The sequence below is a fragment of the Canis lupus genome, chromosome 24 (assembly GCF_003254725.2).
Source record: "Canis lupus dingo isolate Sandy chromosome 24, ASM325472v2, whole genome shotgun sequence".
Classification (NCBI taxonomy): Eukaryota; Metazoa; Chordata; class Mammalia; order Carnivora; family Canidae; genus Canis; species Canis lupus.
In genome coordinates, this window is record NC_064266.1 from 20,646,333 (window position 1) to 20,665,624 (window position 19,292).

The window sequence follows — 19,292 nt, forward strand, 5'->3', positions numbered from 1 at the left end:
CTGCCCGTGTCTCTGCCTCTCTCTCTCTCTGCGTCTCATGAATAAATAAATAAAATCTTAAAAAAAATTTCTATACCAATTGTTTGATCTGAGTTAGCTGGAATGCTACATAGCTGCATTCCAAGGCTGGAATATACTGAAGCAGGGCACAACTGCCTCCCAGAGTAATGCTTACTTCAACAGCTGCTTGTGTAGCATGTGTAACTCCACCTTTCTTTTCTTTCATTTCAACATCACTTGTGCCACCAATCTTTAGCTACTCCATCTGAGAGTTTTGACAGATGTTCATTCAGTAGCAGTAGTGGTGCCATCCCTAGCCTCTTCATTTGTGTTATTGGCAACATCTTGAACAAATTTAGCACCAATATTTTTATATTTATCTTTTAAGTCAATGGACTTTGCAAGAGTCACAGCATCTTTTGTTACTTTGGGACTTCCCTAATTCTGTTAATAATCACTATTCTTCCCTTTGGCTCCATAGTAATAGCTACAGCATCAGCTAAAAGGTCTACACCCTGAAGTGTTAAGTCTGGGCACCTGCACCGAGTTTTACATCTTTGGCATAGGCCCAAGTCAGATGGGGAGCCAGTACCTGGACACTGGCCTAATTTGGCAAAGGATTGCAGGTAATGAAAGCATTTCTGTGGCAGGGTGTGTGGGCGGTGAGGCAGGCCATCAGAGGCAAGAAAAGCAAGGCTCTTATTTTTAATTTGTATTTACTCTTACATTAACCTGCTTTCTGTTTTCTTTAGGGAGGATTTGGGTGTGTAGCAAATCATGATCATTATGTATATGCGTTTCTCTTAATTTCAAAAAGTTAATTTTGATGTTCTTTCTATAGATTCTTGAATTGGTTGCTTATTTTTATCTTCCTTTTATGTGTTTATGTTTTGTTTCAATTACATAAATAATATATAATATACTTTCTTTTAATCTTTTGACTTTTTTTTTAAAAAGATTTTATTTATTAACTAATGAGAGACACACAGAGAGAGGCAGAGACATAAGCAGAGGGAGAAGCAGGCTCCCTGTAGGAAGCCTGATGTGGGACTTGATCCCAGAATTCTGGGATCGTGCCTTGAGCCGAAGGCAGACACTCAACCGCTAAGCCACCAAGGCACCCCTAATCCTTTGACTTTTAAAAACAAGTGTATGACTGCACATTGATAAGAATTGCTAAAATAAAAATTCTCAACAATACTAATTGTTGGCAAGAATGTGGAGAAGATGAGATCTCTTGCATTGCTGGTGGGAATGCAAACTGGCACAGTCACTCTGGTAGGTGGTTTGTCAGTTCCTTTTAAAATTAAACATTGGGGAATCCCTGGGTGGCTCAGCGGTTTGGTGCCTTCCCTTGCCGCAGGGTGTGATCCTGGAGACCCGGGATTGAGTCACGTCGGGCTCCCTGCATGGAGCCTACTTCTCCCTCTGCCTGTGTCTCTGCCTCTGTCTCTGCCTCTCTCTCTCTCTCATGAATAAATGAATAAAATCTTAAAAAAAAAAAGTTAAACATACAGTTATCACCCATTGGACCTAGCAATTCTGCACCTGGACTTTTGGCCTAGTGAAATGAAAACCTAGGATCACACCAAAATCTATAAACAGATGTTTATAGCAATTTTATTTGTGATATAGTCCTAAACTGGAAAACTCCAAATGTCTTCAATGAGGGAAAGGAGAAAAAAATCTGCACTATATCTCCAAAATGCAATTCTATTCAGCAGTAAAGAGGAATGGGTTATTGATGCACATGGAAAATTGGATAAATCTCAAAGACATGCTCAAAACATTTTATTTAGGTGACATTCTAGGAAAAGCAAAACTATAATGATGGAAAGTAGATGAATGGTTGCCACAGGTTCTGGTGGGATAAAAGTTTGAATACAAAGAGGAATTTTTTAGTCAATGAAGCTATTATATGTTTTGTTTGTGGTGATGGTTGCATGAATCTAAACATGTCAAAATTCCTAAAACTGTACACCAAAAGAAAAAAAGCCACATTTAGTCAGTGATATTGAACCAATTACAAAAAATAATTGTATCATCCTGTACTTATGGTTCTTTAGCTTCCTTTCAAAAATTTAATATGTCTAGTTCTTTTCATATCTAAAAATGTGGGTCTCCATGGTTCTTTTCTAATTTTACATCATTTTACACATATGGATATACAGTGGTTTAGCCAAAACAGTACCCTTGAATGAACATATATTTTATTTTTCCAGTTTCTCCTTTTACAACAATGGGAATGATTATTTACTTTAAATAGTTTTCTTTTTCGTTCTTTCGTTCTTTCTTTTTTTTTTTTTTTTGAGAGAGAGTATGAATGGTGTGTGTGTGTGGGAAGGGCAGAGGGTGAGAGAGAGAACCTTAAGCAGGCTCCATGCCTGGCACAAAGCTGGACATGAGGCTGCATCTCATGACCCTGAGATCATGATCTAAACTGAAATCAAGAGTCAGATGCTCAACTGACTGAGCCACCCAGGTGCAGGTGCCCCTTAATAGTTCTGTTTGTGGTCATGCTACCAGTTTGATACATGGGTTAATTTGATTTCTTTGGGTTTTAATTTTTAGGTATTGTTTTTAAGATGTTGATTTCTTATAGTAGGTGAAATATTTAAGTTATTCCAAAGTTAAATATTCCAAACAGGGTGTATTTAGAGAAGTCTAGCTTTAAAAAATAATCCTTTTGGGACACCTGGGTAGGCTCAGCAGTTGAGCGCCTGCCTTCAGCTCGGGTGGTGATCTTGGAGTCCTGGGATCAAGTCCTGCATTGGGCTTCCTGCATGGAGCCTGCTTCTCCCTCTGCCTATGTCTCTACCTCTCCCTCTGTGTTTCTCATGAATAACTAACTAAATAAATAAAATCTTAAAAAAATTAAAAAAATCCTCTCTGCTTCATTTCCTTCTATTCCTTTAGATAGATGTCCACTTAATTTTTTTCTTTTCTTTTAAAAATAGGTGTATCTAGTGCTTTTGTTTTCACCTCCCTTCCCCTCTATCCCTCTCTTCTCGATATGGAGAATTCCAAGTTACTTAAAGTCATTGAAGCCAGGAACAAAAGTGCAGCAAAAGCCAGAGGCAAGAACTTCATGCCTGAAGGATGGGGACAGTGTAGTGGGGTGGATGGACAGAGCTACCTATGTCACTTGCCTGAAGCTCTATCCTTTATGACTTCAGGTGAGATCAAAAGTTGGGCAATGAGCAAGTAATAAAGTAAAATAAAACAGAAATCTCTGCCATCAAGGCAAATGGATTTGGCCAGACTGTCTCGTTGGCTATTGCATACATTTACTGAGTTCTCACAGAATATCTGGAAGACAAGCACCCAGTCTTTGAAAGTACACTTTCTAGCTACTGTTGGTAAGGGTAAGGCAAAATGGGGACAATTGTGTACTCTGTGAGATTAAATTAATGCAATATATTTTGGAGAGCAATTTGCAATATATATTCAATGTCTAAAACAAAGTTAAACAAAGCGAAACTATAAACATTGGGGTGCAGGTGTCTCAGTTTTCCACTGCATCTGTATCTTTGGGGTAAATCCCCAGTAGTGCAAATGCTGGGTCATAGGGTAACTCTATTTTTAACTCTTTGAGGAACCTCCACACAGTTTTCCAGAGTGGCTGCATCAGTTCACATTCCCACCAATAATGCAAGAGGGGGGCACTTGACGGGGTGGGCACTGGGTGTTATACTATATGTTGGCAAATTGAACTCCAATAAAAAAAATATATATTTAAAAAACTGCATCGAGAAAAAAAATAAAATGAAACTATGCTACCCTTTGGCCCAGAATTAATACACATGGAAAAAATGAATAAGTTCACAAAGATGTCTAAGTACTACATTTCTTTCTTAGTATTGTTTAATGATGGTGTGAAAATCTAAATGTCCATCAATATAGAATTTGCTTATTTATGGTACAGAACACATTAGAATTCCATGCAGCTTTAAACAGTTGTAATAATTGAGGACTCATGAGATAAAAAATTGTCAATGATACATTAAGTGAGAAAGGAAAATTATGGGATAGGATGAACTAGTCTTTGTTATATATATTTATACATATACATATATGTGTTTAAAATATAAAAATATATGATCTGGAAGAATATATACCCCACATTTTAATGGCCTTTATCTTTGGGAAGAATTATTTGTGATTTTATTTTATTTTTCATAATTTTATGTTTTATATGAATGTTATAAAATTAATCTATGTAACTTCAAAATTAGAAAAATTTAATTTGGGGCACCTGGCTGGTTCAGTCAGTAGAGCATACAACTCTTGATCTTGGGGTTTTGAATTCAAGTCCCATATTGGGTGTAGAGATTACTTAAATTAAAAAAACTTTAAAAAAGCCAAACTGGGCAGCCCCGGTGGCTGAGTGGTTTAGTGTCGCCTGCAGCCCAGGGCATGATCCTGGAGACCCGGGATCAAGTCCCACATCGGGCTCCCTGCATGAAGCCTGCTTCTCCCTCTGCCTGTGTCTCTGCCTCTCTCTCTCTGTCTCTCTCTCTGTGTCTCTCATGAATAAATAAATAAAATCTTTTAAAAAAAAGTCAAACTACTTCCATGTAGGGAGCACATCTTTGAAAACCTTTTTTTTCTTAGTTCTTTATTTTAATTTTTCAAGTTTTTAAATTGTAATTGACGTAATATATTAGTTTCAGGTGCGTAACATAGTGATTCAATAATTCCATATATTACAAAAAGCTCAATGCAAAAAGTAGTTATCATCTGTCACATACAAAGTTATGTCACATACAAAGTAAATGCAGTATCATTTACTATATTCCCTATGTTGTACTTTCATCCTTGTGAATTATTATTATATAGCTGGAAGTTTGTACCTCTTAATCCGCTTTACCTATATTGCCTTTCCCCTCCACCACCCTGCCTTCTGGCAATCACCAGTTTGTTCTCTATGAGTCTGATTCTACTATTGTTGTTTGTCTTGTTTTCTAGATTCCACATATAAGTGAAATCATATGGTATTTGTCTTTTTTGTATGACTTATTTCACTTAGTATTATACTAAGTCCATCCATGTTGCAAACAGCAAGATTTCATTCTTTTTTTTATGGCTTAGTCATAATCCACTGTGTATATATATATCACATCTCCTTTATCCATTCATCTGTCGATGAACCCTTAGGTAGGTAGCTATCATATCCTGGCTATTGTAAATAATGATGTAGTAAACACAAGGGTCTATATATCTTTGTGAACTAGTGTTTGTGTTTTCTTTGGGTAAATACCCAGAGGTGGAATAATGGTACTTCCATTTTTATTTTTTTGAGGAGTTTCCATACTGTTTTCCAGAGGGGGTTTCTCAAAAATTTTGAGATGAATATACTTACACGGCAATACTTGCTTTCTTTCTCGATTAACACAAAAGATTGACTGAATTCAAATCAGATTCACACGAATCAGCAGTCTTTCTCACGTTAAGCTTTAGTTACAGTTTCAAGGATATAAGTAATTATGAAGCACAGGGAAAACATGAATAAGTCTGGGGTGTCCACATTGCTTCCCAGCTCCTATGTGTTTCATTAGAATGAGCTGTGGTTTGGGTTTAACGTAGATCTTTGAGTAATGTCTAAGTGATGCATGTGAGCATATCACACAAAGGAGGATGTTTCATTGAGAGACATTTTCATTTTATTCTCTGAAAATTGCATAACATAAATACATGACATTTTTTCAAGGAGCCATGCCTTTGTAAATTATGGATTCCAGTTTTGTTTACTAGAAACAATCTGGATGTATTCAGAGCAGCAGATGTATCCTGTTAGATAAAGTCTATGCTGCTAGTGAATACCATTAGTGAGTTTGCCAGGTCTGCTGGCATGTTTATAAGGAGATAAATGGGGATATCATAGTCAACTTTGTTTTTTTTTTTCTTTCTTTCCAGGAGCATCCCTGATAAAGGAGATGATTGACTGTGGGACTGTTGTTAACCCTTTCCTTCCCATGTCTTAACATAGAAGCATATAGTATTACCACTGAATTTGTGACTTACAAAATGTGTGTGTGTTTCTTAACAGCAATTTTAAATACTTTCATCATCATGGTTCCTGTTCTGTACTCTAATGCCATTTCTCCTCAATTCCTCTTACAGTATGGTAGTAAGAAGGGAAGGCAATAATCCGAGTGTGGACTAACCAGGTCTTAAGTTTGGCAAATGCAGGGATTGTCCAAGTGTTTTGGGATTTATTAATTCCTTTAGGATAGGCATCTTTGCCACTCCTCCTCTTTATACTGAGTCATCAGCAGATGTAATAATCAAGTCCTCTATAGCTTCTTCCAAGCTATTGCTAAACGTATGAAATGAGGTTATCCATGTGGATGCCATAGTGTATAACAGACACTGGGCATACACTCCAAAGCTATTGCCACGGGGAGTCAGGGCAGCATGACAACTAAGTGTAGGAGTTCTATTGTTAGATAGACATGGATTCAAGTCCTGATTCTGCTCCTTATCTGTGACCTTAGCAGTTTAACTGAAACCTCAGTTATATTATTTATATAATATGTATAAGGCTGTTGTTAGGATAAAGGAGATAATACATTCAAAGTTCTGAGTATGGTACCTACCACTTTAAAAATGTTCTATAATTCTTAAATATTCTCATTATTAGTATTGCTTTTCTGTAGATCTTCTTCCAGGTTGCTACCCTTCCCTTTGTATCCTGTGGTATCATGATAGGGCACTTATTAATTAATTGAGTTGCTTTTGAATTGAATTTCCATTTATTGATCTTGTTTACCAGGATTGATTTTTAATTCTCAGATCCTCCAAGAGTGAGAATATATCAGTGATAAACTCTGGATATGAGAAATCCAGAATTATAAGGGGTTCTTTGTCAGATATACATTGACTCTCTAGAGCCAAAGTGATCTTACCATTAGCATCAAATGGTACTTTCACCATGATTATGTGTTTATTTCTAGGATTGTGCTCAAAGCTGAAATTCAAGGTGGAAGACAGTAGGAAGCCCAATGAATTGTTTTCTTTCTTTGCCTAGACTTACTCAAGTGAGAAAGCAACTGACAGTATTAATCATTACCTGTCATGTAATTCTTATGCAATTTGTTTTCACCTAATAGAGACTGTAGTACCCTCTCATCATCTTGTCTTACTTTTTCTCCCATAGATGCACAGGAAGCTTGATAATCTTAACAGTCTGCAGTGTGCTGATTGGATCTGGTGAAGAGAAAGTAGTTGGTAGCTTAGTTGTCTGCTACATAGAGGCCACAAAATGCAGCAAAACTCCATGAAAATAATGGAGTCTTCCACTTCAGTAGAGTTTCTGTTGATCTGTAGTCTCAGGTGCAAAGAGAAAGACAGTTTGTAATTCCTGTACACTCACATGTTAGCAGAACCTCTGAATTTTTGAAGCATATTAAGAATGTTCGCTAGCTTGTGCCTTGACGATTTTACTGCAGCCAAGAGTAGGCAAAAGCTTGCAAAAGCTTCCCAGCTGGTCTAGGCTGTAGTGCAAGCTTCTCTGTCTCTTTTTATCTATTCCTTTCAACCTCACCATTGTTTTGTATCTCAGCTATTGAATTAAACACTCTCCTCCATTTATTCTTGTTTTATCCATTCATTTCTCTTTAACTGTATACACTATTTGCTCTAATGAATCTAATGAATATCTTTACATATTCTTTTAAATGTGTTATTCTCTGCATGTATTTTTATTTTTTAAAGGATTTTATTTATTTATTCATGAGAGACACACAGATTGAGGCAGAGACATAGGCAGAGGGAGAAGCAGGCTCCCTGTGGGGAGCCCGATATGGGACTGGATCCCAGGACTCTGGGATCACGACCTGAGCCAAAGGCAGGTGCTCAACCATTGAACCCCCCAGGTGCCCTGTATTTTTAGTTTACATAAATGGTATTATACATCTGTTTCTTTTTTTTTTCTACTCAGGACCAGAATAGTTAATGTCCACCTACATAGCTATGTGTATATTGATTGAATCTGTTGCTCCTAACTTATGTGTTATATTCTAAAGTATGTATGCATATAATTTTATTGATCCAGCACTCCAGAAGGGCTATACAGATTGCCTTAGATTGGTATTGGTATTGCCAATACTTATAATGCTGTAACTAATGACATAGAACATACCTTCTTAGGACTTGGGTAGGAAAATCTTTGGGATATACCGAGGAGTAGAATTCTTGAGTCATAAGATAAGTGTATAATTAATTTAACTAAGTAGTACATTGTTCTAAGAAACATGAACTGTCCATATTTCTCCAAGTAGTAGTAGAGGTTTCCTATGTCCCTCATCTTCTCTGACATGTGTCATTATCCAGCTTTCTAATGTTACCAATGCCATTGTTAGTTGGATTTGCTTTTCTCTGATGGAGCATCTCTTTACATGCTCTATTGACTATAGAGTCAACACAATGACTATCAAAATTTGAGCAGGATTTTTTTCCCCCAGAAACTGACAAGCTGATCTTATCACTTATATAATAAGGCAAAAGGTAATAACAATTCGGAAAAAAGAACGAAGTGGTAGGGTTTTCACTTACTGATTTCAAAATTTATAAGGGCACCTGGCTGCTCAGTTGGTAGAGTGTGTGACTCTTGATCTTGAAGTCATGAGTTCAAACCCCATGTTGGGTCCCATGTTGGGTGTGGAGCCTAGTTAAACTAATATATAAATAAACAAAACATTATAAAATGACAGTCATCCAGATACTCCTAGCACAGTAATAATAGAATATAGCCCCCTTAGTCTAAAAAAGATCACTTGGTCAGCAAACTTAAACCACACAGTGTACATGTCTCTCTCCCTCTTCCCTACAAAATCGTTCCTAATATAATTTGTCCTCTAAAATGTGCCTTGCCCTTTCTTTCTTTCTTTCTTTCTCTTTCTTTCTTTCTTTCTTTCTTTTCTTTCTTTCTTTCTTTCTTTCTTTCTTTCTTTCTTTCTTTCTTTCTTTCTTTCTTTTCTTTCTTTTCTTTCTTTCTCTCTCTCTCTCTCTCTTTCTTTCTTGATTATTTATTTATTCATGAGAGACAGAGAGAGGGAGAGAGAGAGAGGCAGAGACACAGGCAGAGGGAGAAGCAGGCTCCATGCAGGGAGCCTGATGCAGGACTCGATTCCAGGTCCCCAGGATCAGGCTCCGGGCCGAAGGCAGCGCCAAATCGCCCAGCCACCCAGGCCGCCCCCATCCTTTCTTTTTAATTTATTTTTCAGCCTTTCTCTGATCATTAAAAATCACCTATATGCACATATACAAGTTATCTAGAGAGAGAAAGACTGATGGGTTATCACTCCAGTTTGAGAAGTCGCAAAGTTGACGACGTCATGGACCACTGATCTGTATGAAAAACCTGTCTCTGCCACCATGCAGCCCTTTCAGAGCTCAGAAGAAGTCCTTTAAGAACCACCCAACAAATTACTCTCCCTCTTCCCAAATTAAAACAAGATTAAACTAAACAAAGTCAAAGCTGCTCACCTTCCCAGAGCAGGAGTTTACTTAGAGGGCTCATCTGCAGAGAAGAAAACTACTACTTACTGTAAAAAGCTGTTATGTGTGAAAGTCAAGTGGGTTCTGTGGGGACAGGGCAAGGTACTATAGGTGATGCTAACTTTGGAGGGCTGATGACACCTTTGGGTGCTTCATCAGACATAGTTTTGGCTTTAGGCCCATGGAGCTGCCTTGAAAAGAAGCATTTCTGATTATAACAAATTATTCTTGGACCCTGTTCTTTCCATAGATAGTTAGATGCCAAGGGACTCCACGGTTTAGGTCCTCTGCCCTTTCCCATACTTTGCTTTTTCTTACACAGACGTTTTTCTTAACTGAAATTCCTGGGGTCATGTCCAGATGGGTAGCCTACACTAGGAGAGGAAGTTTTGGGATGGAGTGGTGCTCAGAGAGGCTGGACTCATGCATTTAGATTCTCACTTTAGCATATATTTCTTTCACAGCTTAGGAGATCCATGGTTGATGGAGGTGTTGATTTCTTTTGCACTTACTCCATACATACTAGGTCCTCATTAAATAGTTCTTGAATGGATGAAAGACCAGAAACATAAGATGAACACAGGCTTGGCCTGATTTATGACATGGGAAGAAAAGAACCCATTTCTATTGAGTATAACTGGGCTACAGAGTGTTCCGGAGTGTTAGATAAGTGATATCACTTAGTACTTTTAGCAGTTATTCCAGGCAAGGAATATTTTCCCCATTTTGCATATAAAAGATTGGAGGGGGATTCCTGGGTGGCGCAGCAGTTTGGTGCCTGCCTTTGGCCCAGGGCATGATCCTGGAGACCTGGGATCGAATCCCACATCGGGCTCCCTGTGCATGGAGCCTGCTTTTCCCTCTGCCTACGTCTCTGCCTCTCTCTCTCTGTGTGTGACTATCATAAATAAATAAAAAAAAAATAAAAAAATATAAAAGATTGGAGGCAGTGGAAATTCAAGTTTCTTAGTAGAGGTTCTACTATAAGTAAGTAGCAGAAATAAGGTTCATATTCATGTCAATCTGACTCCAAGGGTCGTGTGTTTGAGAGGCTGGAACCATGGCTGGAGGAATGGTGTCAAGGCCATGACTGGGCTGATAACAGTAATGCTAGAAGGTGAAGCTGCAGCCAATGGATGCATATCAGCAATCCTTTTTTATGAGGTAGTAGAAGGGCAAGATCTGCAGAAGAAGCATGGACAAATGAGAGCCCCAGAAGCTAGTGGGAGGCATGGCATTCCTGACAACATATTCAGTTCCCTAATTGTTCCCAATTGTCTTTTTTTTTTTTTTTTAAAGATTTTATTTATTTACAGAGAGAGAGAGAGAGAGAGAGAAAGAGAAAGAGAGGCAGAGACTCAGGCAGAAGGAGAAGCAGGCTCCATGCAGGGAGCCTGACGTGGGACTCCATCCTGGGTCTCCAGGATCACACCCTGGCCTGAAAGGCGGTGCTAAACCGCTGAGCCACCTGGGCTGCCCCCAATTGTCTTTTGCAATTTTTTGTTCCCTTTTTAAACCAAGATCCAATTAAGGACAATGCATTACATTTTGTTGTTATGGCTCTTCATTCCTTTTTAAATCTAGAGTAGTCCTCCCTCTCATTGTCTTTTCAAGAGCTGAGGCGGTTCTCTTATAGAAAACTTGATTCTTGATTCATCCGATTATTTCCTTGTGGGATTGTTTAGTTGTTTTTCCATTCTCTGAATTTCCTATAAACTTGCAGTTAAATGTAGCAAAGGTTGAAATCACTTAGTTGAAATCAGACCCCTATATCCCTCACTCCCTTGAGACCAGATACACCACTAGCATCTTCTCTGAGTTCAACAGACAGTGAATGCATCTCATTTTTAAATATAAATTTATTTTTTATTGGTGTTCAATTTGCCAACATATAAAATAACACCCAGTGCTCATCCCATCAAGTGCCCCCCTCAGTGCCTGTCACCCAGTCACCCCCACCCCCTGCCCACCTCCCCTAGTTCGTTTCCCAGACTTAAGAGTCTCTCATGTTCTGTCTCCCCACCTGATATTTCCCACTCATTTTTTCTCCTTTCCGCTTTATTCCCTTTCATTATTTTTTATATTCCCCAAATGAATGAGACCATATAATGTTTGTCCTTCTCTGATTGACTTATTTCACTCAACATAATACCCTCCAGTTCCATCCACATCGAAGCAAATGGTGGGTATTTGTCATTTCTAATGGCTGAGGAATATTCCATTGTATACATAAACCACATCTTCTTTATCCATTCATCTTTTGATGGACACCAAGGCTCCTTCCACAGTTTGGCTATTGTGGACATCGCTGCTATAAACATCGGGGTGCAGGTGTCCCGGCGTTTCACTGCATCTGTATCTTTGGGGTAAATCCCCAGCAGTGCAATTGCTGGGTCGTAGGGCAGATCTATTTTTAACTCTTTGAGGAGCCTCCACACCGTTTTCCAGAGTGGCTGCACCAGTTCACATTCCCACCAGCAGTGCAAGAGGGTTCCCCTTCTCCGCATCCTCTCCGACATTTGTGGTTTCCTGCCTTGTTAATGTTCCCCATTCTCACTGGTGTGAGGTGGTATCTCATTGTGGTTTTGATTTGTATTTCCCTGATGGCAAGTGAATGCATCTCATTTGTAAAGGATGATTTGAGTGCTGCCTAATAACCTCGAGGAGGTCAAGGATGAGGGTCCCTCAGGTCTTCTGACTTTGGGGCTTGGATTGCTAAATGGGCTTTCAAGGTTCTCTCCTACTCAAATCCCAAAGATCAGATAAATATCTCTCTTACTCAAATGCCCAGGCTCTCTGGCAATGGAGAGTCCATACATTCTTTTCTCTCTCCTTTTCTTCCTCCCCACACCCTTAGTCATGCAGTCTCTCTGCCTATCTCCAAAAGTCCCACCTCACACAAAGAGACCTAACTTTACTCAGTCTTTAAGAGATCAGGTATTGCCTCCTCCTAGAGCCCACCCCTCTTTCCCCTCTTCCTCAGCCTCTGCACCCACCTCCTGCCTAACCAGGGCTGAGGGCTCTTTTTTTTTTTTCTTAAAGATTTATTTATTTGAGTGAGAGCTATGCTGTTGGGTAGAGGGAGGGCGGTGGGGAAGGGGAGAGGGAGAGAGAATCCCAAGTAGACTCCTGCACTGAGTGTAGAGCCTGATGCAGAAATCCATTTCACAACCTGAGTCAGAAGCTTACCTGACTGCTCTACCCAGACACCCCTGAAGGCTCTTCTACTTGCTAGTGGCAGTGAGCACTTTTACTGTGGCATCGTATTGTTCCACAGTCATTTGCTTTCTATTTCTCTATCTCAGTTGACTGTGAATGTCTTACAATACAAAAGCAATCAGAGGTCATTTATCTCCCAATCCTTAGTGTGTTGCTCAGAGACTAGGAAGGAGTAAATGCTAAAAAATATTTGCTGAATGGCTGAAGAAATAAATGTGCTTAAAAAAAAATCAATACAGGGACGCCTGGGAGGCTCCGTGGTTGAGTGTCTGCCTTCAGCCCAGGGCGTGATCCTTGAGTTCTGGGATCAAGTCCCAGAACTTGATCAAGTCCCCGACTCAAGGATCAAGTCGGGCTTCCTGCATGAAGCCTGCTTCTCCTTCTGCCTATGTCTCTGCCTTTCTTTCTCTCTCTGTGTCTCTCATGAATAAATAAATAAAATCTTGAAAAAAATTGAATACAAAAGTTACCACCCCTTGACCTGGCCTACTTGCAGTTAAGTGGAATAACATTTATAGTTCATTTTGATTGAAACTGTGAAAGCATGAAGCCATATTCATTCAGTGTCCTTACCACTGTTAAGAAGAAAATCAAGGTACAGCTGAAACTAATATTATAATGTATGTTAATTAACTGGAATTTAAATAAAAACTTAAAAAAAGAAGAAAGTCAAGGTCATAATAGATGTTTTCCTAGATTGTATTAAGAAATTAATGTAGCTGAATCATACCCAATTTACATTTTAGGTTCACTAATTATTATGACAGTGATCATTTTTCTTTGAATCTCACAAATACAATCTGCATATACATGATTTTGAGAATAATTTAATATGTGAACTTCAACATACAACTGTATTCTAATGTCATTATTTTAAATTAAAAAATAGATCCTTTTTTTTTTTTTTAAAGATTTTTATTTATTTATTCATGAAAGGCACAGAGAGAGAATGGCAGAGACACAGGCAGAGGGCGAAGCAGGCTCCATGCAAGGGAACCTGAGGTGGGACTTGATCCTGGGCCTCCAAGATCACGCCCAGGGCTGAAGGTGGCGCTAAACCACTGGGCCACCAGGCTTGCCCAAATAGATCCTTTTAAGACTAAGATATCCCACAAACAATGAAGTTGGTTTTTATTTTTCCTTATTTTTTTTAAAGCAAATATGCACCACAATGTTTTAAGTAGGGCAAATGCTGTGAATGTGAAAGTTGCAGTTTGCAAAGAATCTAGGGAAGTTGAATTAGATAGTGGTGGTCAGGTTAATTAAACATTCAGGTAACATCATGACAAGTCAGTTTGCAGCATCAAAACTGTTTAAGTTTCTTTTTTCTTCATAATTAGAGGTCTCATGTTGTCTCCAGCCTGTTATGTTTTGTGTGAGCCCCATCACAGAAACTTTTCGGAGCTTTAGTAACAGCAGTGTACAGCTTTATCTCTCAAACCCTCTGTGTCAAAATCATGTATTATCTTGGGACTGTCTTTCTGGATAGATTTGCTGCAATGATCTTTGACACAAAATCTTTTGTAAGCTATATAACCAGTTGCAACTGTCCCAGCAGCAATGGTAACTGCTGTGATCCACTCAACTACTGTGCTGGAATTGGAAGTCAGACTCATGGCTTCAAAGTGTGTACATAGGAACTGAGCACAAAAGGGCCCCCCTCCCCTCCATAGTAATTTTTGATTTATTAGTAAACTCAAACCCAGTGTGTGTGTGCAAAAATGCAAATTGTTTGACAACAAGTAATTCAAGAGTTTGGCAAATAGCTGTAGTAGGGAGGGACTCACTCATAAGATGCTTGGGGTTCTTCAGGAGACACATGTTTAGCAGGAGTTGAAGTTATGAGAGAAATGTGCTGTAATGGTAATATACATATGAGATTTCAAAGACTTAGTACAAAAACAGAATGCAAAACATCTCAATGTTTATATTGATTATATGTTGAAATGATGTTTTAGATTTATTGCATTAAATAATTTGCATTTTTAATATTCATTTCATCTAGCTTTGCTTTTTTAAATGTAGCTATTAGAAAATTCAAAATTACTCATATGGTTTGCATTTGTAGTCTGCATTCTGTATCTATTGGAAGCATCGCTCTGCCTATTGCCTATTGTCCTGTCAGGAATCTTGTTTTTTTTTTTTTTTTAAGATTTTATTTATTTATTCATGACACACACACACACACACACACAGAGGCAGAAACACAGGCAGAGGGAGAAGCAGGTTCCATGCAGGAACTCGATCCTGGTTTTCCAGGATCACACCCTGGGCTGAAGGCAGGCACTAAACTGCTGAGCCACCCAGGGATCCCCAGGAATCTTGTTGAAATGCTTTGGCTCAGAGACAGAAGTCCCATACCTTCCCCTTACCCCTCCTCCCTTCCTCTATTCTCCCATATTTTTATCTTAAATGGTTCCATGAACTGAGTTATGCTCTTCTGTAGGGAAGCTAGACTTGCCCTTGCACATTCTGTTTTTGCATATGGGCCTTTTCCACAAAATCTATGAAAAGAAAAATGTCTCTTGATGTTTTTCGTCCTGTTATCTCAAGAAAGGCACATGACATGAGAACCATAAATCCTTGTTACAGAGGCCTAATCTGGGCCATCCATGAGCCAAATTCAATGATACAGTCTTCATTCCTGGTGCTTGCTTTCTCTCTTGGGCATGAAAACTAAAATTCCATTCCTCTCCAGTTCTATCTCCTCTGTGAGGTTTCTGTGAGAATGATAACATTAAGTAAACTATAGGTGCTTAATCAGTATTTATTGAATGACTGACAACAGAGGAAACAGTCTTATGTTTCATTTTACAGCTAGCAAAGATAGAGAGGAACTTGGTGTTTTAAGGGAAAGACTCACATCCCTGCTCATCCGCTTCCTCCGGCTCCAGCCATGGTGTTGGCAATGCCTATGGTGGTGGTGCTGGTGGTGGGGAGTCAGTATCTGAATCTCTCCTTTCTTTGGTGTCACTCTTGGTAGAAATTGCAGTATGTGAAGTCTTTCCTGAGAACACAGGGTTGGCGATGACAGAGTTTATATTGGTGGTATTTGAGATAATAAGAGTGCTAACATTGGCAAAAGGGCTGATGCTTTTGCTTTTGGGGAGAAGAGATAAAATACGATTTTTTGTTTGCATCTCAACATCAAAATTCTTGTTAATTGGTAGTTGTTCTTGGGAGCCCTCAAGTGTGTGGGACATTTCATTTTGCATGTAGTTTTTTATCATTTGAACCACTTTTGGTCCAATGCAACATTTTTTCTTTTTGCATTTCTGTATCTCTTTTTCAGCCATGGCACAGTGGTCTCTGCATCTTCCAAAACCCATTAAACATCTTCTCAAGCCAAAATACTCTGTACAAAGAAAAGAGAAAACCATTTGGCTAAGGTTAATAGCTAGATATGATGTTTATTAATGCTAAGTTTTAAGTGCAGTGTCTAGGGATGTTGATGGAAGCAGCTGACAGGCCAAGGAAGTTTTTATACACGCCTGAAATCCAAAATAAATCTCTCTAGTCCCCCTCATTGAGTAACTTTTAAAATCAAGGGCACATAGAGGAAAGAAGAAAAGGGAATACATTTTTTTTTCTTCAGGATAGGATTTTATATTTAAAAAGATTTTTAATTTATTTCTTGAGAGAGAGTGGCTGTGGGGGGAGGGAGAGGGGCAATGGTGAGAGGCAGAGGAAGGGTTCTGGAGAAGCAGGCTCCCAGGTGAGCAGGGAGCCTGATGCAGGACTCAATCCCAGGACCCTGGGATCATGACCTGAGCTGAAGGCAGATGCTTAACCAACTGAGCCACCTAGGCACCCCCAGGATAGGATTTTAGACCTACAGCTTAGACAATTAGACATTGTAAACACTTAGACATTGTAGACTCTTACAGAGAATCACTATCTTTCCTCATAAACCTAGGAAATACCAACAAGAGCAAAATCTGTCATAAAACTAATCCAAGAAAGACTTTCAAAAGAGATCAGTTAGAATTTTAGGAATGCTGACTTCTTGCCAAACCCAGTGGTCCATGGACCTCACCCTCCTTGACAATCACTTGACCTGTGGTTCCTGGGGCATGGTGTTCTATCTTTTGCAGTCTCTCTGGACATTCTGTCCCTCAGAGGCCTTACTCATCATCACAGCCTTAATCTCATCTCTATCAAAGTATCTCCTGCATGGTTATCTATAGCTCTAAATCCTCTGCTTTGTTTGGTACTCCATCTTCATCTGCTGATTTTTAAAATCCCAATGTCTCACCCTTTTTTCTGAATCAAGAAAGTTCTCTCTCACTCTGTAATCTTAACAATTCAACTGATTTTCCATAAATAACAAGAAGCTTATGTAGCACCTAATATTCACATACATTTCAACACCATTTCTTTCTAGAGACAAAACAGTAAAATTCTTATATTTCAAGCAGCTACATTGATTAACCTGCTATACTCATGAGGAATTTGAGGCTCAAAGTAGCTAAGTGACTTTGCCCAAGACCACAGCCATACTTGCTTATGTTACCACTCTCCTCTTAAGGTCCCAGTTAAAAATATTAGAAATATCTCGACTCTTTCACTTTCCCTTCTCTGCCAATTACTCTAAATATCAAGGTGATTCTTTTATTCTGAAACAAGTCTTCGTGCTTCTTTATTCTTTCCAAAAAACAATGGCCAATCCTCTGGTTCAGCTGTTTGCTAAAATGTATTCCTAGATGCCCGGATGCATGATTTGGGGGTTTCCAAGAAGACAAAGCCTAAGAAAAGGGATGAAATTCTGTAAAAATCTGAAAAAGTTGGGATGGAGAACATAGACCTATGTACTGGATCCTTAGAAGAGATTTTTTGACATAAGGGTAAGGACTTATTCCTTATTCCATATTCCTAATATGAACATTTGCTTCAAAAGATGTTTTAAATTAGAAATAGAGCAAAAATGAGGTAGACTTGGCTGAGTCCCAGATGATAGCCATGTAGAGGGCAGGAGGGCAGCCCTTATATGTTGGATAGTTTCTGAGTATACAGATAACTTCCTGCTTTCTCCATAGCTCCCTGTGTATCCCTATCAGACAGAGTCTAGGGTTGGGGCCTATGGGGATGCATGGGGGATGATGCATGACTGAGGTAATAAACTCTTCAGCTGTCCGTTTGGGCATCTCCTTTTTCAACATTGCTTGGGTTCCCATTGTCATGGACAGCCAAATCCCTGCTTCCTCTTACCGACCCTTTCTAAACCCAGGATTCCACATTACCTGTGTTCACCTGGTACTGTAGCATGAGGCTGGCAAAGATAGTAAAAAGGAGCTTCATGGCTGGGTGCCAGAGAGGTAACCTTGGATCTGGGTTGGCGTTCTTGAGCTCCAGCCTTTATTGGCCTCTTCATGGCCTTAGGCCATGAGCAGTGAAGTGCAGCCAGAGCTCACAGCAGCTATGTTTTCACTGATTCTGAGAACAGCCTTCCCTGAACACTTCTGTGCAACACATTCCCTGCTCTTGATCTTGGGAGAAACATAGGGCATATAAGATATGAAAGAAAGTGCAAGCTCTTTGCATCCCTCCTTCGTAATACGTGAGCATGGCAAGAGTAATATATTTATTTTTCTGTTTGTCAGCTAATTATGCCTAACGCACTTAACATGGGAGAGTCAGAAGCGCAGAAATTGCTATAATCATTGAGTCTCAGAGGACTATCTTTTTTTTTTTTGTACTGGTGTCTCCATGTTTAGCATGGGCACTGGATCAACATAAGAGCTCAGTACATGCATATTGAATGAGTTTGTTGGAGGCAGCTCTTGGCATAACTTTAACTTCCTTTTTATTAAGATGTAATTGACATATAATATATTTGTTTCAAGTGTACAACATAATGATTCAATATTTGTATAAATTGTGAAGTGATTATGATGGTAAGTCTAGTTAACATCCATCACCACACTTTTAAGACTTACTCTCTAGCAACTTTCAAATATACAGTACAGCATTATTAACTATAGTTATTATTAACTATAGTTACCATGCAGTAACTTACACCCCTGAGACTTGATGATTTTATAACTGGATGATTGTACCATTTGATGATCTTTACCCATTTTACCCCTTTGCTCCTCCTCTGTACCTTGGAAACTATTGATTTGTTGTCTGTATCTATGAGTTCATCTTCTTTTTAGATGCTGTATATATGAGATCATATGGTATTTGCTTTTTTCTGTCTGACTTAATTTACTTAGCATAATGCCCTCAAAGCCCACCCATGTTGTTGCAAATGGCACTATTTTCTTTCTTATGGACAAATAATAATCCATTATATATATTACATTTTCTTTAGCCATTCATTCATCATTCATCAAGGTACACTAAACATTGCTTTCATGTCTTGCTATTGTGAATAATGGTGTAATGAACCTGGGAGTGCATATATGTTTTTGAGTTAATGTTTTTGTTTCTTTCAGAAAACCCAGAGGTGGAACTGCTGTATCATCTGATAGATCTATTTGTCATTTTTTGAGGAATCTCCATACCGTTTTCCATAGTGGTTGCATCAACTAGCATTCCCACCCAAAGTGCACAAGGGTCTTGTTTTTTCC

General features: G+C 38.9%; 1 protein-coding gene and 1 pseudogene across 1 annotated transcript; both read right to left on the minus strand.

Annotated features, from left to right (window-relative positions):
• Positions 1-13,275: 13,275 nt before the first annotated feature.
• LOC112673750 (CDGSH iron-sulfur domain-containing protein 1-like) lies at positions 13,276-14,829 on the minus strand (annotated as a pseudogene).
• Positions 14,830-15,471: 642 nt separating this feature from the next.
• DEFB129 (defensin beta 129) lies at positions 15,472-18,119 on the minus strand. Its single transcript, XM_025469621.3, has 2 exons — positions 17,961-18,119; positions 15,472-16,075 (listed from the first exon to the last, which is right to left on the minus strand). The coding sequence occupies exons 1-2, from the start codon at positions 18,016-18,018 to the stop codon at positions 15,633-15,635; spliced, it is 501 nt and encodes a 166-aa protein (XP_025325406.1). The 5' UTR covers positions 18,019-18,119; the 3' UTR covers positions 15,472-15,632.
• Between the last annotated feature and the right edge of the window lie 1,173 nt (positions 18,120-19,292).